We start from the raw sequence: 19,709 nt of genomic DNA, 5'->3' as shown, positions 1-19,709 counted from the left end.
CCTTTTCAGACCTTCTGAGGGGCGATACGACTGGTGGCAGATTCAACTGAATCCCAGGTTAAAATCCAGGGCATGACCTATGCCTCTGTTGGCTATACTGCATCTCATTGACCCTGACTGGAACATCTGTAATCCCTGAAAACAATTACTGTGGCCAGGGGCTTATGATGTTCTTAGCATGGGAGGGTCCAGGGTGCCCAGAGGGAAACTGGAGCACTGTTAGCAAAAGACGATGGAAAGCGTGATGGCATATTGGATGCAAAAATAACACAAGGCCATTGTTACAGCACTACTAATTTAGTAGAATGTGCCCAGAGGCAATGCAAATGGTGAGAGGGATCTGGAAAGAAAAAAGAAAAGAAAAGAAAAGAAAAGAAAAGAAAAGAAAAGAAAAGAAAAGGAAAGGAAAGGAAAGGAAAGAAAAGAAAGAGAAAGAAAGAAAGAAAGAAAAAGAGGGAGAGAGGGAGGGAGGGAGGGAGGGAGGGAAGAGAGAGTGAGAGAGGAGACAGAGAAGATCAACTATGAGTCCTCTATCCATCACCACCCATCCATTCATTCTGTCCTTGCCATGGAATTATACTCCAGTAGATAAGCATGATACATACATATGAAACATTTAAATAAAAATAGAAGATGGTGTAAGTTCCAAGAAGATCAAAGTGTAAAGAGGAGCAATCTCAAAAAGTGTGCACTAGACACCTCACATTTCTATTTTCATTTAGCTCAGTTAATTCATAATCATGAATATCATAGTGGCTGTTTGCCCATTGCTGTCACAATGTATACTTCGTTAAGTTTGTAGAGAACCTTTAGACTCTGGCTGATCTATATCTCTTTGTAGAGATACAGTAAGAATCTTCTTGAAGTTCTTAAGGAAAAGAGATTGGAAATATGGTCTTTAAGTACCTAAGATATATAAAGAAGTTGTCTCACTTTTGTAAAAATATTTATGCAGACAGGTAAATGCTCATAGAATTTTATGCAAGACAGGCATAGAGTCCGTCTATGATAACAAAGGAAAAAGAAAAGAATAAGAGATTATTGTTTTTAAAAAAAGCAAAACATTCTTCAGGGCACTATAAGAATTCAAATACAACTTCAAGTTGCTTTCAAACTGCAGAGCCAGTCAGACAGACATGGTTTTTTTTAACCTTAAAGTTATAGATAAACCTTTATTCCAAGATAAAAAAAAAAAAAAACAAAAAACAAAAACAGAAAGGGGAATTGTACTTATTCTTTTTAAAAATATGATTTTTCAATATCAATGGAACTTAAAGGGATAATATTTCCCACCCCTCTGCCCTGGTAAAGTAGAAGTGTGATTTTTTTTTTTTTTTGTCTCTCTCTTGCCCCAGGATGCTCTAAAGATGGCACTTAATTGTGTGTGTGGGCCTGTGTGTTTCTATACAAACCACACGAGAGTATGCAAATGCGGGAGGCTGGCAGCCCTTTGCTGGAGGCTTGTTGAGTCCACAGTAAGCACACTTCAAAGTTCCCTCGTCTTCTTTCTGGCTCAGAAGTTAGTCTCTTTCTACAGTGTTTTTATAAGCAGGACGTTCATTGCCAAGATGGTGAATATGGAAAGTGAGGAAAATTCCACAAGTTGTAAAATAGAAATGTATCCTTCTCTTTGGCTTATGTAATTTTACAAACACACACACACGGAGACACAGAGCAGGGTAAATAAACTATCAGTTCTAAGAAGGTAAAGGTAAGGTTTTTCATAAAGGGATGAGAGGTTGTTTAAGACAGTTATAAATAGGGGCAGCTATAAATTTGGTTTTATTCTTATAACATACTTGGGAGAAAGCACAGGTTCAACTAAATGGCCCTGGTATGTGTTTCCAAAAGCACACTATTTCTTTTATAAGAATTTAGAGACTTTTTATTCATTGAATTTGCCTACCTCATCACTTTGAATGGGTTGATTTTTCCAGGGGAAAAAGAGCAGCACATTTGGAAGACACACACAGAAGTAGAACATTCTGTACAGCTATTCTAAAGATTCATATGAACTGGTTGTAATGTAAATCGTGTAGCTTTTAATATGCTGAAGGTAAAGACAAACTGTGTGTTTATGCTGTAGAATGCTCTTGTAACGAATGCTATTCCCCACAATCCTATATCTTTACTGTTGCTTTTACATCATAAAAGGCAGCTAAACTCATCTTTCCTTCTGCCCTCTGTATAAGGTAAGATACCATCTTGGCCTTCTGTTTATTTCAATTTCTAACCTACAGCTTATTTTTTTTTAATTTAGAATCCTTTGCATTCTTTCCATTTTTAAGTTATCTCCTGGCCACTTGCACCTTGAAGTTTCAACTTACATCTTGCAAATAATTCAAAGTGGATTCAGAGCAGATGAAAAATGGAAAACATGTGCTGATGGTATCTATATTTGCACACTGCAAGCAAACTTTTACATTTTGGGGGATTATTAATTTCATTAAAAAAAACAAAAAAATAGCATCTTGATGTTGTACTGAACAGATTTGAAAAGACATGGCAATATTTTATACTTCTCATTGCTACAGCTACAGAAAAAGTGTAAGATAAAATGAAGCTTGAATTTGCAACTCTTGTTTACTTATTTATTTTTTGGCCTACCCCTGCTTTTTGAGCTTCTAATTGCTCCTAATTCTCTTGGGCATCCTGTCATAAAAATGATATCATTTTCCCTATGGTTGGTCCATAGCGCTACCTACCGTCCACTCCTCTGAGGTCTTAGGGTTTTCAGGTGGGATGAGAAAAAAGGAAAGAAAATTCAGTTCTTTCCTTTAGAAACTGAAGGAGAAAAATAAGTTCACTGAGCAAGTCATACCACTGAGCAAGTTCACTGAGCAAGTCATACTCAGTTCCTAATCAATTGAAGGACTATAGTCAATGATTTATTCTTCCTTTCTTTTCTTTTGTTTAAAGGCAAAGCTACTGTAACATTTAACCTAAGAGATTTGATAGCACTGTCCCACCCCTCCTAAGAGTGTAGGCTGCCTCCCAGGGCACTCATCATTCTGCTTCCTTTAAAGTGTTTCCTTTCCTTCTGGTGCATAGTTGGTACTCTCTTGACCTAACTACTCTTAACTGACTTGCTGGATTAATGAAAAAATTTCCATTTACTCTGTAACATACCAAGAAGGATAGTCAACTGTTTTAGCCCAAAGGCTAAGTTTTGCGGTCACCAGTAGACTTAGATGTATTTTCCCCAAATGACAACTACCTACAATCACGAGAAATAATAGAGTGGCTGTATTAAATTGCTAAGTTTTTGAGATGGTTTGAGTACACAGTAATACATAACTGAAAGAGAATTCCAGTCTTTTAAAATCTAAAAGAAAATTAATCCAGCAGTTTGATCCCTGAAAAATCAGTGGGTGACATTATTCTTTTAGCAATATTATTGGGCAAAAACTATATGTTACATTTTAAGAAGCAAATATTTCACTTAGTTGTTCAAAAGTGCATTTACTGAACAATTACTATGCTTTCCTATTTGGTGAAAAATGAAATAAACTTTTTTTTTTTCATTTTTGAAAATGAAATAAATTCCAAGATTTAACTTTTTAAAAAAGATGTATGTGAGGAAAATTTGGAAAAGGTGAAAAAACATTACCAAAAAATTCAGATTCAAATTCTTCTCTCTTGGCTTAGCATTAACAAAATTATAAAAGCATTTATTTATGAATAAAAATATACATATAATGGAAATGAAAAAATAATCAGAAAAATTGTATTTAATAAGTGGCTCAGGGGCTTCCCTGGTGGCGCAGTGGTTAAGAATCTGCCTGCCAATGCAGGGGACACGGGTTCGAGCCCTGGTCAGGGAAGATCCCACATGCCACGGAGCGACTAAGCCCGTGAGCCACAACTACTGAGCCTGCGCGTCTGGAGCCTGTGCTCCGCAACGGGAGAGGCCGCGACGGTGAGAGGCCCGCGCACCGTGATGAAGAGTGGCCCCCGCTCGCCGCAACTGGAGAAAGCCCTCACACAGAAACGAAGACCCAACACAGTCAAAAATTTAAAAATAAATAAATAAATAAATAAACTTATATATATATAAAAAAAAGCAGTGTGTTCTAAGAAAAAAAATAAATAAGTGGCTCAGTATGAATACAGAAGAGAAATCTATCAGGAAGAAATGTGCTGCTTTTCTGCCCGTTGAAATCCCAAGATAAGCAATGAGAGTTTGATGTAAAAATCACTTGAAAATTATGATCCGGAGGTCACAGAGGTAGATATTTAAGCTATTTCAAATGGAAAATCACTTCTCATCCTTCTTGCTCATCATCCAATACACATCACAACCACCCCTGAGCAGGGCTATTGGGCTGGCCATATTTATGTCACCTACGTCACTCTGAGGGCTTAAAGTAGGAGGGGATAGAGATATAGCCAGACAAAATTATCCTGGTTTCCCCAGCATGTGTCAAAAACTGTGATTTTCACTTGCCCTCTCTCCAGGGCATTTTCCAGCCTTTGGAGATAAAAGGGTTCTGCACACTCAATTCCAAAGTGTTTGTGGTGGGGGGGTGGTTTCCCCCATGCAACTAAGCCAAGCTCTGGACACTAGCTGAGTGTCCTACAATTCAGCTAAATTCTGACACTATCAACCGGAAGACAGCATCAGATTCCACAGGGTAAAGGCTCAGTCCCCCAAGACTGCTCATTTCCAGTCCCCCTCCCTGCCACCTCTAATGCCATTCACAAGCCTAGATTGTCACCTGTGCTTCTGACTAAATGGAAGGTTCCAATGTCTTGGTCACACTGGAGGTTCCAATGATCCCCCTCCAACTCAGGATGGCAAGTCAAAGTTGTTACCTATACTTTGGCTATAAATCAGGTTCCCACAATCCCCTTTTTGGGTTCTGTTAATTTGCTAGAGTGGCTCACAGAACTCAGGAGATCCTTTTACTCACTAGATTTCTGATTTATTACAAAGTATACAACTCAGGAATAGCCGGATGGATGAGATACACAGGGCGAAGAATGTGGGGAGCGGCACGGAGCTTTCATGCCCTGCTGAACGCCCCACTCTCCCCAGTATCCATGTATTCACCAATCTGGAAGCTCTCGGAACCCCATCCTTTTGGGTTTTTATGGAGGCTTCATTACAGCGGCGTGACTGATTAACTCATTGGCCATTTGGGACTGAACTCAATCTCAGGTCCCTCTCCCCTCCCAAGAGGTCAGGAGTGGGTGGGATTGAAAGTTCCAATCTTCTAACCACATGGTCGGCTCCTCTGGCAACAAGCCTCTGTCCTTGGGCGCTTTCCAGAACGCATCTCATCAACATAACAAAAGAGACTTTTATGGCTCTCTGTGTTTAGGAAATTCCAAGGGATTTAGGAGCTCTGTGCCAGAAACAGGTACCAAGCCCAGTTATATATTTCTTACTTTAGATCACAATATTGCAAGAGGCCAGAAAAGAGTCTTAGTAGGAACAAAGAAAATAGCAAGCACCAAATATTTATCAAGACAGGCACTGTGCTGAGCGCGCTACATAAACTGTGTTGTTTAATCCTCTATCAGGCGGTAATCATCATCACGCCTGTTCAACCGAGGAACAAAATGAAGCTCAGATTGGTCTGTGGATTCTCTCCCAGTCCCTCAGCCAGTGAGTGAAAGAAGGGGAATCAAATCCAAGTTTGCAGGATTCCAAAGTTTATGCTTTTACAATGTGTCTAAGTGTTCATTCCAAATGGATTTCACTCCTTTTCTTTCATGGATGTTTTAGGTTGTGGGGGAGGTCAAGACAAGGAGAGAGAAACGAAAATAAACTCTAAGAAACCACTCACAACCATTTTGCTTTTTTTAGTGTTTGCTTTTCTAATATCACATCGTTGGAAAAGGAATACGTTCCTCAAGCCTACTATTTTTATGAAGTTTGTAGATTATACTAATTCTCACCAATTTTAAGGTATAAATGACAAATTGTTTACTGTCATAGAAAACTGGATTAAGTTCACAAACTAAGGTGGCTCCGAGTTCCTTTCACTGTTACAATAAAGCAGTTCAGAAAAAGATAAATAGAATAAAAATATTTCTTTTGGAAAAATATAAAACTTTCATAAAAAATCTGTTTCTAGCTCGTCAGTATGGAATTTGTCACTAATCATTTTAAACTATGCCCTTTTATGCTTCTTCTGTCTCTTTTAGCTTTCTGAGTAGTTCTTTGATGTAACAAAGACAGTTTCAGACAAGATTTCAGTTCATCTGGAAAAAAAGGTTTAAGTCTGGAGGCAAAATGCAGTGTATTTAAAATTTATATACTCTACAATGCCTTTGTTCTGAACTTGAAGATCCTGCAAAACTTTTAAGCTTCTTTGGCTTCTTCCTCTAAGCTCATTTGTTCTTCCTTGGCTTATTATCATGCAACTGTGACTTTAACTAGTGGTTCCATGGTTTAACTACATGCAGAGTCATGGCTGACCCTTTCTGATCAATTGCCAATCCATACAGGTTTGACTGATAAAAGAGCCAATTAGATTTAAGCAAATTAAGGGACATCACCAATGTCAACCACTTATTAAACTGAATGCTGAATTCCATGCATACAAAACACTAATGCACTGAGCCCCATTAAGAGTTGAAATCCTAACCCCATTAGTAACTCCAGACCTTGAAGGGGTAAAGGTCATAAGAAAGTTTCATATTTATGGATTAACATTTGGAGTCTGTTTTATTTTTTTAATTCTTTTCCTGGAACTTTTGAACTTGCAGTATAATGCTATTCAAGAGCTTGGATTAAATATATTCTTCATTTCTAAGAGTATCTTAGTGGTAAATATGAGCATTATGCTATTACAAACAACCTAAAAATATAGTAATTGTAGAAATACAAAAGCCTGAGTACACACAAGTGGGTAAGGATATGCTACATAATTGAAGAAGAAAACAAAACAAAAGACCAAACTCCTCCAGTGGACCAAATAATATTTCAAATGAATTTTTAAAATAAAAAATGTGAGCTATAAGGATTTGCCACTGTCCTTCTATGTGCTGAGCTATTGGTCTCATGATCTCACTTGTCTTAATTTCCATCTTCAGAATAATTTGTGTTTATCATATTGTTTAATCATATTTTCCTTTTCTTTGGTCAAAGTTAAGACTTTTATTTTTTTAATACGATTAATTTGATTAAACAACATTAACGAAACAAGGAAGATCTGATAGAACTAACGAGGGTTTGAAATTAGATATTGTTGGACTTCTTTTCCCCAGCCTTATTGAGGTATATTATAATTAGCAGACACAAAACTGCACGTTCATCATCATTTTTCTCATCAGAAGAAAACAGAGAGAGCTAGTATCAAATAAGATGTTTCATAACCATTAACTAAGAGTTGATGTACTAGGGTAAAATTCTGTGTGCTATGTCCCCTTACCTCTCCCAAATTCCAGTGTTAACCAACATCTGTTATCCTATGTTTACCTAAGTAAACTAACTACAATAGGAAAGGAACCAGAGCGATGAGTCAGTACAATTTGAGAATATTTCTTACTTCTAATACTCCTGCCCTTCTTATAGTCTGGGCTCACAATTACATCTGCATGGCCACAACATTTCTGCACTGGACAATTTTATACAGAGGAGGTCACCTTTTCCACAGCTGGCTATAATATAAGGTTGCTCAGGTAGAAGATGAGGTCTGAGCAGGCCTGAACAATGATAAGCTTACAACTTAAAACTGGTAATTAAGCTATCTTGACTGATTTATTTATTTACTCATTCACTCACTATTTATTCATTATGCACCTACCATGTGTCAGGTTTGGTCTAGGCATTGAAGGTAAAAATGTGAATAAGAAACAGTCCCTGTTGTTTAGGCTCTTATAACCAGTGATTGTGACAGTCAGATGAGACAGGCAAATTCAATATAATGTGATTGAACTTGGGGATACAGAAGGGCCCTATCTCAGCCTTGGTTGGTAAAAGGTGACTTCCCGATGGATTGACTTCCAAGTTGAAACCTAAAACATGAGTAGGACTTGGCCAGATGAAGGGGGTAAAGGAGGTTTTTCTGAGCCACATTTGAGAGCAAATACTTGATAAAGAAAAACAATTAGCATTTCTGTCTTGCCCAGACTTTCTATTCTTATGTTTTTAAACTACACTGGAAAGAAAACATAGCTAAGGGTGTTATTACAGATCTTGCATAATTCAGCATTGAAAGATAGTAGGAATTCAACATCACCATAAAAGAGATCTAATACTGAAATCAAGGAAATGTAATAATGATAACAATCCAAATATAATGGAAAAGTAAATAGCATATAGAACTTTCTCTGCCCATAATAAGTTGGTTCGCTTCTGTACATTGGTTCATTTATTATTCATTTCGGTATGAAACACAGTTCACTGGATAAAGGCATGGAAGATTTCTTTAATAACTCTCAGTACTAATTTAATTCTACTTAAACACACATATTCTAGTGAATGCCACATGCTTTTCAGCATGATTTTATGTGTAAATCAGGATAATATGTTTTCAGATCATTAAGTAAAAGGAAGCATGAACTAAAACCTATTTAATCAATGAGGTATCACCTTTAAACTGCCACAAGGTCATAAAAAAGATAATTTCAAAGCTATAAGTTTCCTAATTGTAATCAACAACAATCTAATGATGAAAAGAAGTATGTCCTAATGGCTGTAATAAACTTGAGGAAATCACTGTCTGTCTTTGAAGACATTTTGCTTCCTCTTTTGGTGAAGAGGAATCCCAAATTCTGGATTTCTGAGTACATGAAGTGAATGATTGCATGATGCCCAGAGAGTGCTGGCTTCCGGAGCATTATGATAATGACATGGATAAGCAACCACAGAGTAGAGATGAAGATAAGACTCAGCAGTTGACTTCAGTCCAAGTGTACCACCGTAAAACAATATTCAGTTTCCTCCTGTTTGCATAATATTAACCCTTCTACTAACCCACTGACAGATATATTCGCACAGTGTATATTGAGTTAGCAATGGCAGCTTGCTGTGTTTAACTGAATCGTAGATACACACACACATATATTATAAATTATTAGGCCATACATTCCTAAACATACGGACAATGAATTAAATTCACCCCTTTTATGAATGCAATGTTACTTGCTGTAAATTACAAGCTATCTAAATCAGTGTTTAGCCAGAAAATGAGTATGTAACTCAAATATGCCACGTATTCTGTTAAGATGTCACTATACCACGGAAGAATCTCCATTAAAGCACTAATCACTCTTTAATATCTAAATATAAACAAGGGGTATTATATATTAAGGTATAGACTCATCGCAATTTTTTATGCCTTCAAGCATATTGGGTTACAGTGAAAAATGAAGATAGGAATACCCAAAGTTTCTTTTGTTTTGTTTTGGTTTTCTGGTCTCAGTTCTTAAACAGGCACCCACCTAAATACAATTCCCTTCTTTATTATTTGTTCATACAATACGCAACTGAGTTGATCTGCCCCAAAAGTCTCTTTCAAGCATTCTTTTCTTAAACAATGTGGTTTCTGCCATTTAGAGTTTCAAGTGTTTGGTAAATATCCATTCATTAATTCTTATAATGTCATAAAAGGTAGATAATAGTGAGTGGTTTTTTGACGCAGCAGGTAATGAATTCTTCCTTGGAAGAGGGGTTCCATATGAATTGTAGATTAACCCTTATTTTCCTTTGGTGATGAGACTTTTGTTGCTCTTATACTCTTTATGACTGGAGAGGGATTTTATCCAGCCCTGCAGAATGCTCTTAACGTGGTAAGGACATTATCCTTTAGTAGAGAACGCACTGGTTCCTGAAGCTGGGCTACAAGCTGACACTGGGTGTCCTAGGGTCCTTTTCCTTTGGTATTTTCAAAAAACATACATTTCTAAACACCAAATCGAGAATCATGTTCTTATTATTTTGAGGCATGCTTTCTGTTCAAGGGCTGTACATATCAATCTAAGGGAAATTTTTCTTCTTAATAATTAGTTCCCATAAACAGTTAAAACAAGGGTGGAGTTGATTGCAGATCACAATAATTCTGAATAAGTCAATCTTTTTTCATAGAAATAGTTAAAAATAGCCAGATTGTGTCGCATTTCACATGTGAAAATGACGCTATTGAACTCTAATCATTAGGATGTGGAATTTAAAGATGTTTTTCCAGTGGTGTGAATAGAGTTTTCCTATTCTATTACCCTCACTCTGTTTTTTTTTTTTTCTTTCTGTCAAATGAGAGGTTTAGATATACATCTAAACTAGTTCTCCAAAAAACCAGGAATGAGAACCACTTGTATGAGAAAATTAAACTACAAATGGAAAACATAAATTTTGAATCTAAATGAAGTCTCAGACAAAAAAGCATTTCCCAATCTTCTTAACACGTATAAAGCAAGAGATACATGTGTGTGTACATACACATACATGTAGACACAGTGGGAGATGAAAGTGGTCTCAATGACACAATATAAATAAAAGGGTATCAATAGAACAAACAAGAACAAAAACAATCAGAAATATAACTGAGACTCTAAGTTCTAAAAAAATTAATTCTAACAATAAACAAGGTGTTCAGTGGAGATTTAGTTCTAGGGCATTTATATACATTTAGATACCAACGTTGTTCGTAGACTTACCCCCTGGCGGCATTGAAATCATTACGGGATCACTTATCAAGCTGCCTTGGTTATTTGAAACATTCACTTGTACTGTATAGTTAGTAAAAGGAACCAAACCATCGATGAGCACGGAAAGGTTGGTCTCTTCACCACTGTACATGACTTGTGTGCCATTCAGAAGAGTGTAGTTGTCGTCTGCTGATTAAAAAAAGAAAAATATTTAAATCGGTGCATATTTAAGGATTCTTTCCTGCTATTATTTGAATATTTTCTTGGGTTTCTAAATATACAGTACTAAACAGAACTAAATATCAAAGCCCCAAGATACATTACATGTGCTATTATCAACATGCATACTTTTATTATTTTGTGAACAAAGTGTTCCCTGAGTTAATATTATGTTCTCTAATCTATTTAGCATAGGGATTGAAATAACTGGACTGATAGTCTAAGACAGTATGAAACCTAATCACAAGTATCATGCCTATAAGTAAAAATACTGGGCAGATATATAAATTGATCACTTAATGGATTATTTACAATTGTTTGAGATTTTTTTTAAATCCTTGAATTTTCTTTGATGTGCGGACTGGAAGGAAGTCACACTCTTTTCCCCCAAATGGAATGGTTCTGGATATAAACAGTACATGCAAATGCATGTGTCATATGTTTCATTTATTATCAATTGGTGTATTTTCTGCTCATTTCACTTGAAAGGTGAGCTGACTGCTTTCTATCTAATGCCTATTTAAATCAGATTTTGTCAAAATATCCTGAAAAGCCACTAGGAATGGGAAGTAATATGTGTCCACTTTGATTAGAAGATCTATTTTTTTAGCTCTATGGGTAAATGCAGAGGTTGCTTAGCTCTATATAAGAATCACCATAAACGTGGCATCACCACGTCCTACCACTACCATCCTTCCAAAACTTCAGCAAACCCATTCTCAAATCTTAGCATGTCTAGGATATAGGAAAATACTGCTGTCTGATAACAATATTTTATCTCCCTCTTCTAGGCAACTGGGTTACATTCAAGGTTAAGGAGAGTTAGAAATTAGGCTTAAAATAAAAATAGGGCTACAACCGAAAACTGTATTGTAACATTTATTTCACTTTCTATGATAGATGCTTTCCTGAAAAGTTTCCATGAGGCAAATTTTTCAAAATATTGCTTAATTTGGTAAAATTTAGTTATACTTACTCTTAAAACACAGAAAAAATAATTAAGAATAGCAATATTTACTTCAAGTAGCCTTCTTCCTTTGCCAAAACACTTTTTACTATGTACCTTTAATTTTTCCCACATAAATTCTACAAAATATAAGCAAACAAAAAACACACATGATGCTGGACTTCAAGGGGAAAGCATATTTGCAAGATCCCTGGATACTGATATAATCTTTATTGTTTAAATGTTTTAAAAGGTAAAATATGGTCACATATGAAAAGTGATCTTGCACTGTGCAGTAGACAAAATTTAATAGTTGCAGTATTTACAAAAATAGTATATTTTTACATAGTTGTATAGTGCAAAGGAAAGTACATAAATTTGGTGATCAAAGAGTTTCTGCATTTGAACCTGTCCTTATTCTTCAGTAGCGTGCTCTTTGTAAGTTACTTAATATTTCTGAACCTCAGGTTTTTCTTCTGTGAACTAGGAATGAGAGTACTCCTTCAATTGCCATGTTATTACCAAGGTTAAGTGGGATTTCTTTACAGCAGATGTTCATCAACAGCAGCTAAGAATATTACTGTTTCTTGTAATCCATACAGCAGATACATTCCAGACAAATATTTAGAACTAGCAAGTGATTAAGAATTATTCACTCTGTATTTTACTTTCTCAACTACCTACCTACTATATTCTCCCCCACCTCCATCCAACAATATATTATTAATCAAAATTCTAAGGTTTTTCAATTAATAAAACAACACTAATCTCATTCACTACCACTGGGCAATTGTTCCATCAGGTTGTATTTCAAACTCTAAAATTAATAAAGATCAAATGATGAAAAGACGAGCTCATATCTAGTTATGAGCATGGGTAAGGTAACTTTAAAAATATATCAAATTTTTAAAAAGATACTTATAATAACTTTGGGTTGGAGAACTTAGCTGAGAATTTTATTGCTGCAAAATATACAAGTAGTTTAAGTGTTTTTCATGAACAGAAGAAATCCCTAGTTAGTGCAAGAATTTATTACTCTGAACTTGAAATTGGCAAAGGACTGGTTTGTTCCAAAGAAAATAAATGGTACTTATGGGTTAAAACATGGGACTAATAATTTCTATTCATGTTTAGTAAAACAAGATAAAGACATATTCACAGCTTAAGAATGGTTTTAAGTTCCCAAAATTTGAATAGACAACACAAATATATATGTGAAGAAGTTATGAAACCTACAAAGTAGCTGTTGATAATTTCCTAATGCATTGAAAAGGCATTTCCAAATTATGCTACACTAGCTTTCATAGATTCTTTACAACAGGTCAACTTGATTATTGAGCTCCAGCTGCACGCAGGGAGTAGACTTTGCTAGGTGCTGATAACAGCATGCACCAAACAAGTAAGACATAGTTCTTACACTCAAGAAACTTGGTTAAGATTAATATGAATCCCTTCTAACCACGGTCTAAGACAAATTTCATTATCCACATCTGAAGATCTTCTCAAGTTCCCATAATGCCTAGCTCCTCAAAAACATTTTCAGTTATAGCTGAAACAATTGCTGCTATTGTCACATGCCCAGCTGTAAAATTTCAAAAAGGTCAGTTTATCCCAGGAGACCCAGGCAGATGCTCTATTGCTTCTAAAGTAGTATAACTGTACACATCTTACAAAAGATGGTAAACTGGAAAACAACAATGAAAATTATAAAAATAAGCCAGGAGAATACAGTTTTACGCATTTTAAGCCTGGTGCAATTGTAAGCTCAATGAGTTAACATCTATAATGATAACATTGGTGAGGTTTTTTTCCCTTGTATTTTGTTTGTCTTTGAAGCAAATTTCAGGCTGTAAAACGAACACTATTGCCAGCTTTGAAAATGGCATGGCAGGGGGAAATATATTAAGTACCACTTTATTCTAAGTTTCCCAGATAACATTAATACATGGTAATTATACAATTAGTTGTAACATTAAGTCCTAGTTATAGAACAATGATTACTCAGTAATTATAAGAAGTATATAATTACTCAATAATTATGAGAAGTATGCAATTACATAACCGTTTCGTTCAGCTGAAAAAAGAACATGTGCATCTCCAGGAAGCATGCAGCTGAGTGAGTCAAATGTTCTCTCAGCCCCACTAACATACAACTCACTTCACAGACCTGGAGCAAAAGACAGGATTTCAACCCTTGCTGAAGCTCAAAAATCTCCAGATTCAAAACCAAAACAGGATCCAGAGGTTTCAGCTCTTCTCCACTTCATTCTCCCTGCTTTCTCTTTCTTCCTTTGAACTTTACCAATTTGGGCTCCTAAATGTTGGGGGGGGGGGAATCTTAAAAATGCAGGTTCTCTGATCCTCCCTTTTGAGAGGGTTGGGCTTTACCACTTTTCTCTGCATAAACTTTGTTTTCAGTGGGCTGGAAAAGGCAGCCCTGTTGGTTCAGCCTCAAGAATCAAGCTAGAAAATGCTCAAGCGATAAGCATTTCCTATCACAAGTGACCACTCCTGTCTGGTCGGCCTCAGCGCTGACCCTATCTGTGAGTATAAGTGGATGGTGCAGGCCTGGTTAAGATTCTGTGTTCTGGAACCACAGCTCCCCATCTTCCCGCCTCCAGGCACTGTGAGTTTGGAGTCCCCCTCGTCCACCTTCTTTGGCTGTGGTCTGCGCCATCGGGCTTTAAGTGGGGATTGCACTAAACTCTTTACACAGTGGGACTGTCTGTACCTGTGTTCCAGGGTTCACCCACGTCAAAATCGCCTGGGGGGGTACTTCATAAACATTCACACACCTGAGTTCCACTCCAGAACTACTGAAGGATAACATCAGAGGGTATTAGGAATCACATGGAGATTCTTCTGAAGTATGCAGAACTGCTGATTTTAGGGTTATTTAATCCATGTTCAAGGTGGTCTTAAAGTAATGATCAAAATTCATTTTCTTTGCTTGCAAAAATAATGAGGTTGCATTTGGCATTCTTATTAATGATGCATTTAGATTCTAGCTTTGGGCTGTAAAATGTTTACTCTATTAGTGAAACAATGCATCTTTAGAAAGTGTAAACCTAACTTTTAAACCAGACTGTCTTAACAGACTACAAAATCTAGTAGTCGTTCTATAAGAAAACTTAAAACATGCATAAAAATAATTTTAAAAATGAATAAAAAAAGAAAAGAAAAGGAAAAGCTATATCATGCAAACAGCAACCCTAAGAGAATTGGTTATACTAATATCAGATAAAATAGACTGTTAGACAAAAACCGTTATTAGAGATAAAGAGAGACGTTTAAAAATGATAACAGGTTATTCCATCAGGAATATATAATAATTATGGACATATATGCACCTGTATATTTCTGATTTTGATCATAATAAATTTTTTTTGCTCATTCTAGATTTTATAATAAATGAAACCATGAAGTATGTAAAAAATGAATAAACATTATTGCACACCTGAGAACAATAACTTAAGAATTTCTGAATTAAGTGTCTCTCTCCCTCTCTTTCTCTCTCCACTGAGGATTCAGTGGAAAGGAAGGATTCTTTGTACGCTGGCCAGTATCATGCAATCACAAGGAAGAAACATATTTCATATAGATCACACAAAATTTTAAAATAAAATCCTAGATGGTATTTCAGAATATTCCACATTCTAAAGGATTTCCAGAAAGGTTAATTCTTTCAGTCCTACTTTTCTATTTTATTTTGAAGAAAAAAAGTGTTAAATGAAGAAACAATCAAAATAAATGTCATATGCCCAACAGATTTCACATGTAAGGAAGTTTTCCTTCAGCTTCAAATACAAAGACCTACTAAAATGTTAACAATGTGAATGCCCATTTCTAAGGCTAAAATCTTACTTTTAATGTTCTTATTTGCTGAATAGTAGGATATTTTCTATATAATTAGTTTTTAAGCCAAAACCAGTATAAACAGACATTTTCACATGTATGATTCACAGATGCGTAAGTGATGGCTATTCCGGGAATATCATCCCGTGGGGTTCTCTAGATTGAAATAACGTAAATGGGTATCCTTTCCCATTCTTGTTATAATCATTGTCACAAGAATTTTAATGCACCATATATTCCATAATTTTTTTTTCCTCTGTGCTGTACTGCTCTGACCTTTTCAATATTCTATAATTTGACTGGCTGGCCATTTCAGTTCTCTCCTTTTTACAGCCTTATTAACTTGTGGGAAAGAGGTGAAATGAACAACCAATCAGAATACATAATACTGCAAAGGTCAGCGTAGTCTTGTAACTATCATCACACACAGAAGACTGTATGCCAGGCATTAACATCCTGATATCTTATTCATGTGACAAAGATTGTAATAAGAACAGAAAATGGCACAACATGAATCCATTCTCATGAAAAAGATCATAATAAGGAATGACAGCGAACAAACCAAACTGATTCTTGTTATCGTGTGAGGTTTTACATGTCAGACCTGGTCCTGTTTAAGTTAGCCTTTTTCTGAATCCAATTACACCTTATGGTAGAAAAGGTGTTGACTAATTTTCCCACTTCTGGCTGGAAAAAGAAAATGCTATATTTTTTCCTGTATTGGGGTCTCAATTTTAGTGCTGTTCAGCCTCACCTCATCATTACAGAATTCTGCCAATCCCGAAATCAAAAGACATTGAATGGCAGATCACAGATTATGGCCATGTGGCCAAAATGCCCTTTAATGGGAGCTAAGAATTCTAGGTCATCTAGACAACACATATTAATATTTAAGTCACTTTTATTTCTTCTTTCTAAGGAGATTATTTCAAATTATTCTACCCATGATGCAAATGCATCCTCCAAACTTCATTATTCTAAGAGATCTTACTTTGGTAGAAATCTGAAAGTATTTGTTTAAGTTACTATATAGGTAAAAGGACCTATTCCTGTCTTTAAGTTTTTGCCAATGTAGAAAACCTTTATAGATCTCTACCTACATAGCTGTCTTCTCCACAGAACATTTTGAAAGAGAAAAAAAAAAAAAAGCCTGTGAAGCACTTAGGCCTCTGAGAAGGACAGTATTCTATTAATGCATCATACTTTTACCATTATTGTAATTACTCTAATGTGATGTTTAATTAGTTGTCATCTAGTAAAAGCCGTAGTTCTTTGATTCCTTTTTAAATTTGTCATTCTACTGTTAGGACAATTGTAGTTCAGGGAATAAATACATAGAGTATTTCATCAATTCACCAAAAGGTGCTCCAGAAACATTTGCCCTGAGTCTGTGCTCATACAAGAGCAATAACAGTTCTATAGATATTAAGGATCTTTTTGTTTTGTTTTGATTTTTTTTAATGTATGGGCAAGGGTATACTAAAGTTGCATAACTAAATATTTTAAATACCATTTTTTAAAGTCCTTTGGGGCATGGTTTCTTTTCATCAAGTTTGCTCTATGTACCACAGTCAGATTTCCTAAATGCGCTTATTTTATTAACATCAGAAAATAATTATATATAAACAGTGAATTCAGAGATTGATTATGTGTGTGGTAAATTAGGGAAGTATGGTCCATTTTTATCAACTATGTTGTGCTCTGAAAAGTCAGATTTTTTTTCTCCTTTAACCTTTTTTTCTCCCATTTGGACAAACTGTCAAAATGAACAAACAATTGCCATTATCTCAATTAACCAAGAGTCGTTTGGGAAAATATGCTCCCACAAAAAGCAGTCTCTAGATTCCAAACTAAACATTGGACAGACATGAGCTTGACTAACCAATGAACAGAAGATGTTGTAGGAGAGCCTTACTAAACACACTGACCATGCTGAGCCTTGAGTACCACTGGTATCAGATGGAGAACTTAACAAGCATCAATCACAGAACAGAGTCAGTCACCAATTCTTAATGAAATGTTTATAATCTTAGTTTCAATGCTTAGATACGTGCTTGAGACAGAGCCTCCATTAAAGGAGAACGTGGATTTTCGGAGCACAGTATTTGGGTGAGAATTATGCCATGTTTTGCTGGTGATTCTATCAGCTTTATTCACTGCAGTCACGTGTTCCTGGGCTAGTTATCTATTGCTGTGCCATCATCTTAGCACACTGAGCAGCTCAAAACAACATGCATTTCTTATCTCATAGTCTCTGTGGGTCAGGAGTCTGGGCAGATCTTAGCTGGGTTCTCTTGCTCAGGGTCTCAAAAGGGCTGCAATCAAGGTGTTGCCTTGGACTATAGCCCTATCTCAAGGTTCTACTGGAGAAGGATCTCCTCCAGCTCAGGTAGTTGTTGCAGCATTTGGTTCCTTGCAGGCTGTTGGAACTGAGGGCCTCATTTTCTTGCTGGCTATTGCCTGGAGGCTGCCCTCATTCCTTCCCACATGGCTGCTTGCTTTATCAAAGCCCACAAGGGAGAGAGTCTCCTGGCAAGGTGGTTTACAATCTTAGGTATCACTGTCAGAACTAACAGCCCATCCTCTTTTGCCATAGTCTATTGGTTAAATACAAGTCACAGGTTTTGACCACATGCAAGGGGAGGGGATTATACAAAGGCATAAGTACTAGGAAGAGGGGATAATCAGATGCCATCTTAGAGTCTGTGTGTTACAGGTTCTAAGCTATGGATATGAATCACCTTGCTGGAAAGAGATTTAGGAATAAATTGTGAACTTTCAAAGGTTTATATTTTTGAACTTATGGTTACCAAAGGGGAAAGATGGGGGGAGGGATAAATTAGGAGGTTGGGATTAACATATACACACTACTATATATAAAATAGATAATCAACAAGGACCTACTGTACAGCACAGGGAACTCTACTCAATACTCCATAATAACCTATATGGGAAAAGAAGCTGAAAAAGAACAGATATAGGTGTATGTATAACTGAATCACTTTGCTGTACACCTGAAACTAACACAGCATTGTAAATCAACCATACTCCAATATAATATAAACATTTGAAAGAAAAAAACAAACAAACAAAAAACCCAAAACTAAACCAAAAACCAAAACAAAAAACCCCAAACAAACAAACAAAAAGTTTATGTTTTTGGAGAAGAATAGATCAATTAGTATAACAGAATTGCCTTTCCAAAATACCTAACAACATGGAAAAATTAGAACAAAAATAATAACATTAACAAGACCAGCTGAAAATCTTGGAGCACATATAAAGGGAAAGGAACAAATAAATGGCATTGACTTTGAAATCTCACAAAAAGTTCCTAATTTTGCTCCTGGAGAAAGAAACATAAACCAAGGAATCTTCTCTAATTTGAAATGAAGTGAACCTGAGTAGAGTTTGTACAGACAGGAAGAGGAGTCAGGGCTGGCCACCCTACTAAGCTTGTGCTGAGTTGGGGGAAGAAGCGAGGTCCCCAGGAGTGGGAGATGCATGTGCATAAATGGGGGGGGGGTTGCTGCTTCAAAGGACAGTTAATGGGATCTCAGAAGAGACAGAGAAACTAGATGCCCTAGAATCCTGTTCAATGCATCCATCCATATCCTCTATTTTACTCCCATTCATCCCACCTTTACTCCAAGGCTACAGACAAGTACATTAACAGCAACACCCAGTTCTCAAAGTTTAGGTTGAAGGAAGACTAACTAGCACCGGAAAGAAAAGACGTAGACCATAGTCAGAACAAATAAAAAGTCTGGACCGAGCTGCCCATACTAGGCATAAGCCAGATGAATTTGAAGGAGGAAATACGAAATATGCGTACATATAGCCAAAAGGAAAGAAAGGATCCCAAGATAAAAAGACAACCACACAGCTCCAGGGGAAAAAAAAGATACGTATTCCCTATAAGATGAAAAAGGATATTGCAGAGGCAGAGAAACAAATTGGAAATTAGAAAAAAAAAATCATGAAGGATTTAATAGACAAGTGAGAAAAAGCAAGGAACAGAATAGCAACAGCTAAAATCTAAATCGATAGCATGATGGAAAACCTCGACATAATCATCATCAATGCATAA

At 36.2% G+C, this 19,709-nt stretch overlaps 1 protein-coding gene across 1 annotated transcript in view; it reads right to left on the bottom strand.

The window, feature by feature from the left end:
- Nucleotides 1–19,709, bottom strand: part of USH2A (usherin) — a 775,536-nt gene that overhangs the window by 297,339 nt on the left and 458,488 nt on the right. The window contains exon 37 of the mRNA XM_059905730.1: nt 10,609–10,788. Within this exon, the coding sequence (XP_059761713.1) occupies nt 10,609–10,788 (180 nt within the window). The remainder of the gene's footprint in view (nt 1–10,608; nt 10,789–19,709) is intronic.

Source organism: Balaenoptera ricei, chromosome 1 (assembly GCF_028023285.1).
Source record: "Balaenoptera ricei isolate mBalRic1 chromosome 1, mBalRic1.hap2, whole genome shotgun sequence".
NCBI lineage: Eukaryota > Metazoa > Chordata > Mammalia > Artiodactyla > Balaenopteridae > Balaenoptera > Balaenoptera ricei.
Note: the sequence above shows the minus strand (reverse complement) of the source record. Positions and strands in the feature narration are given on the sequence as shown.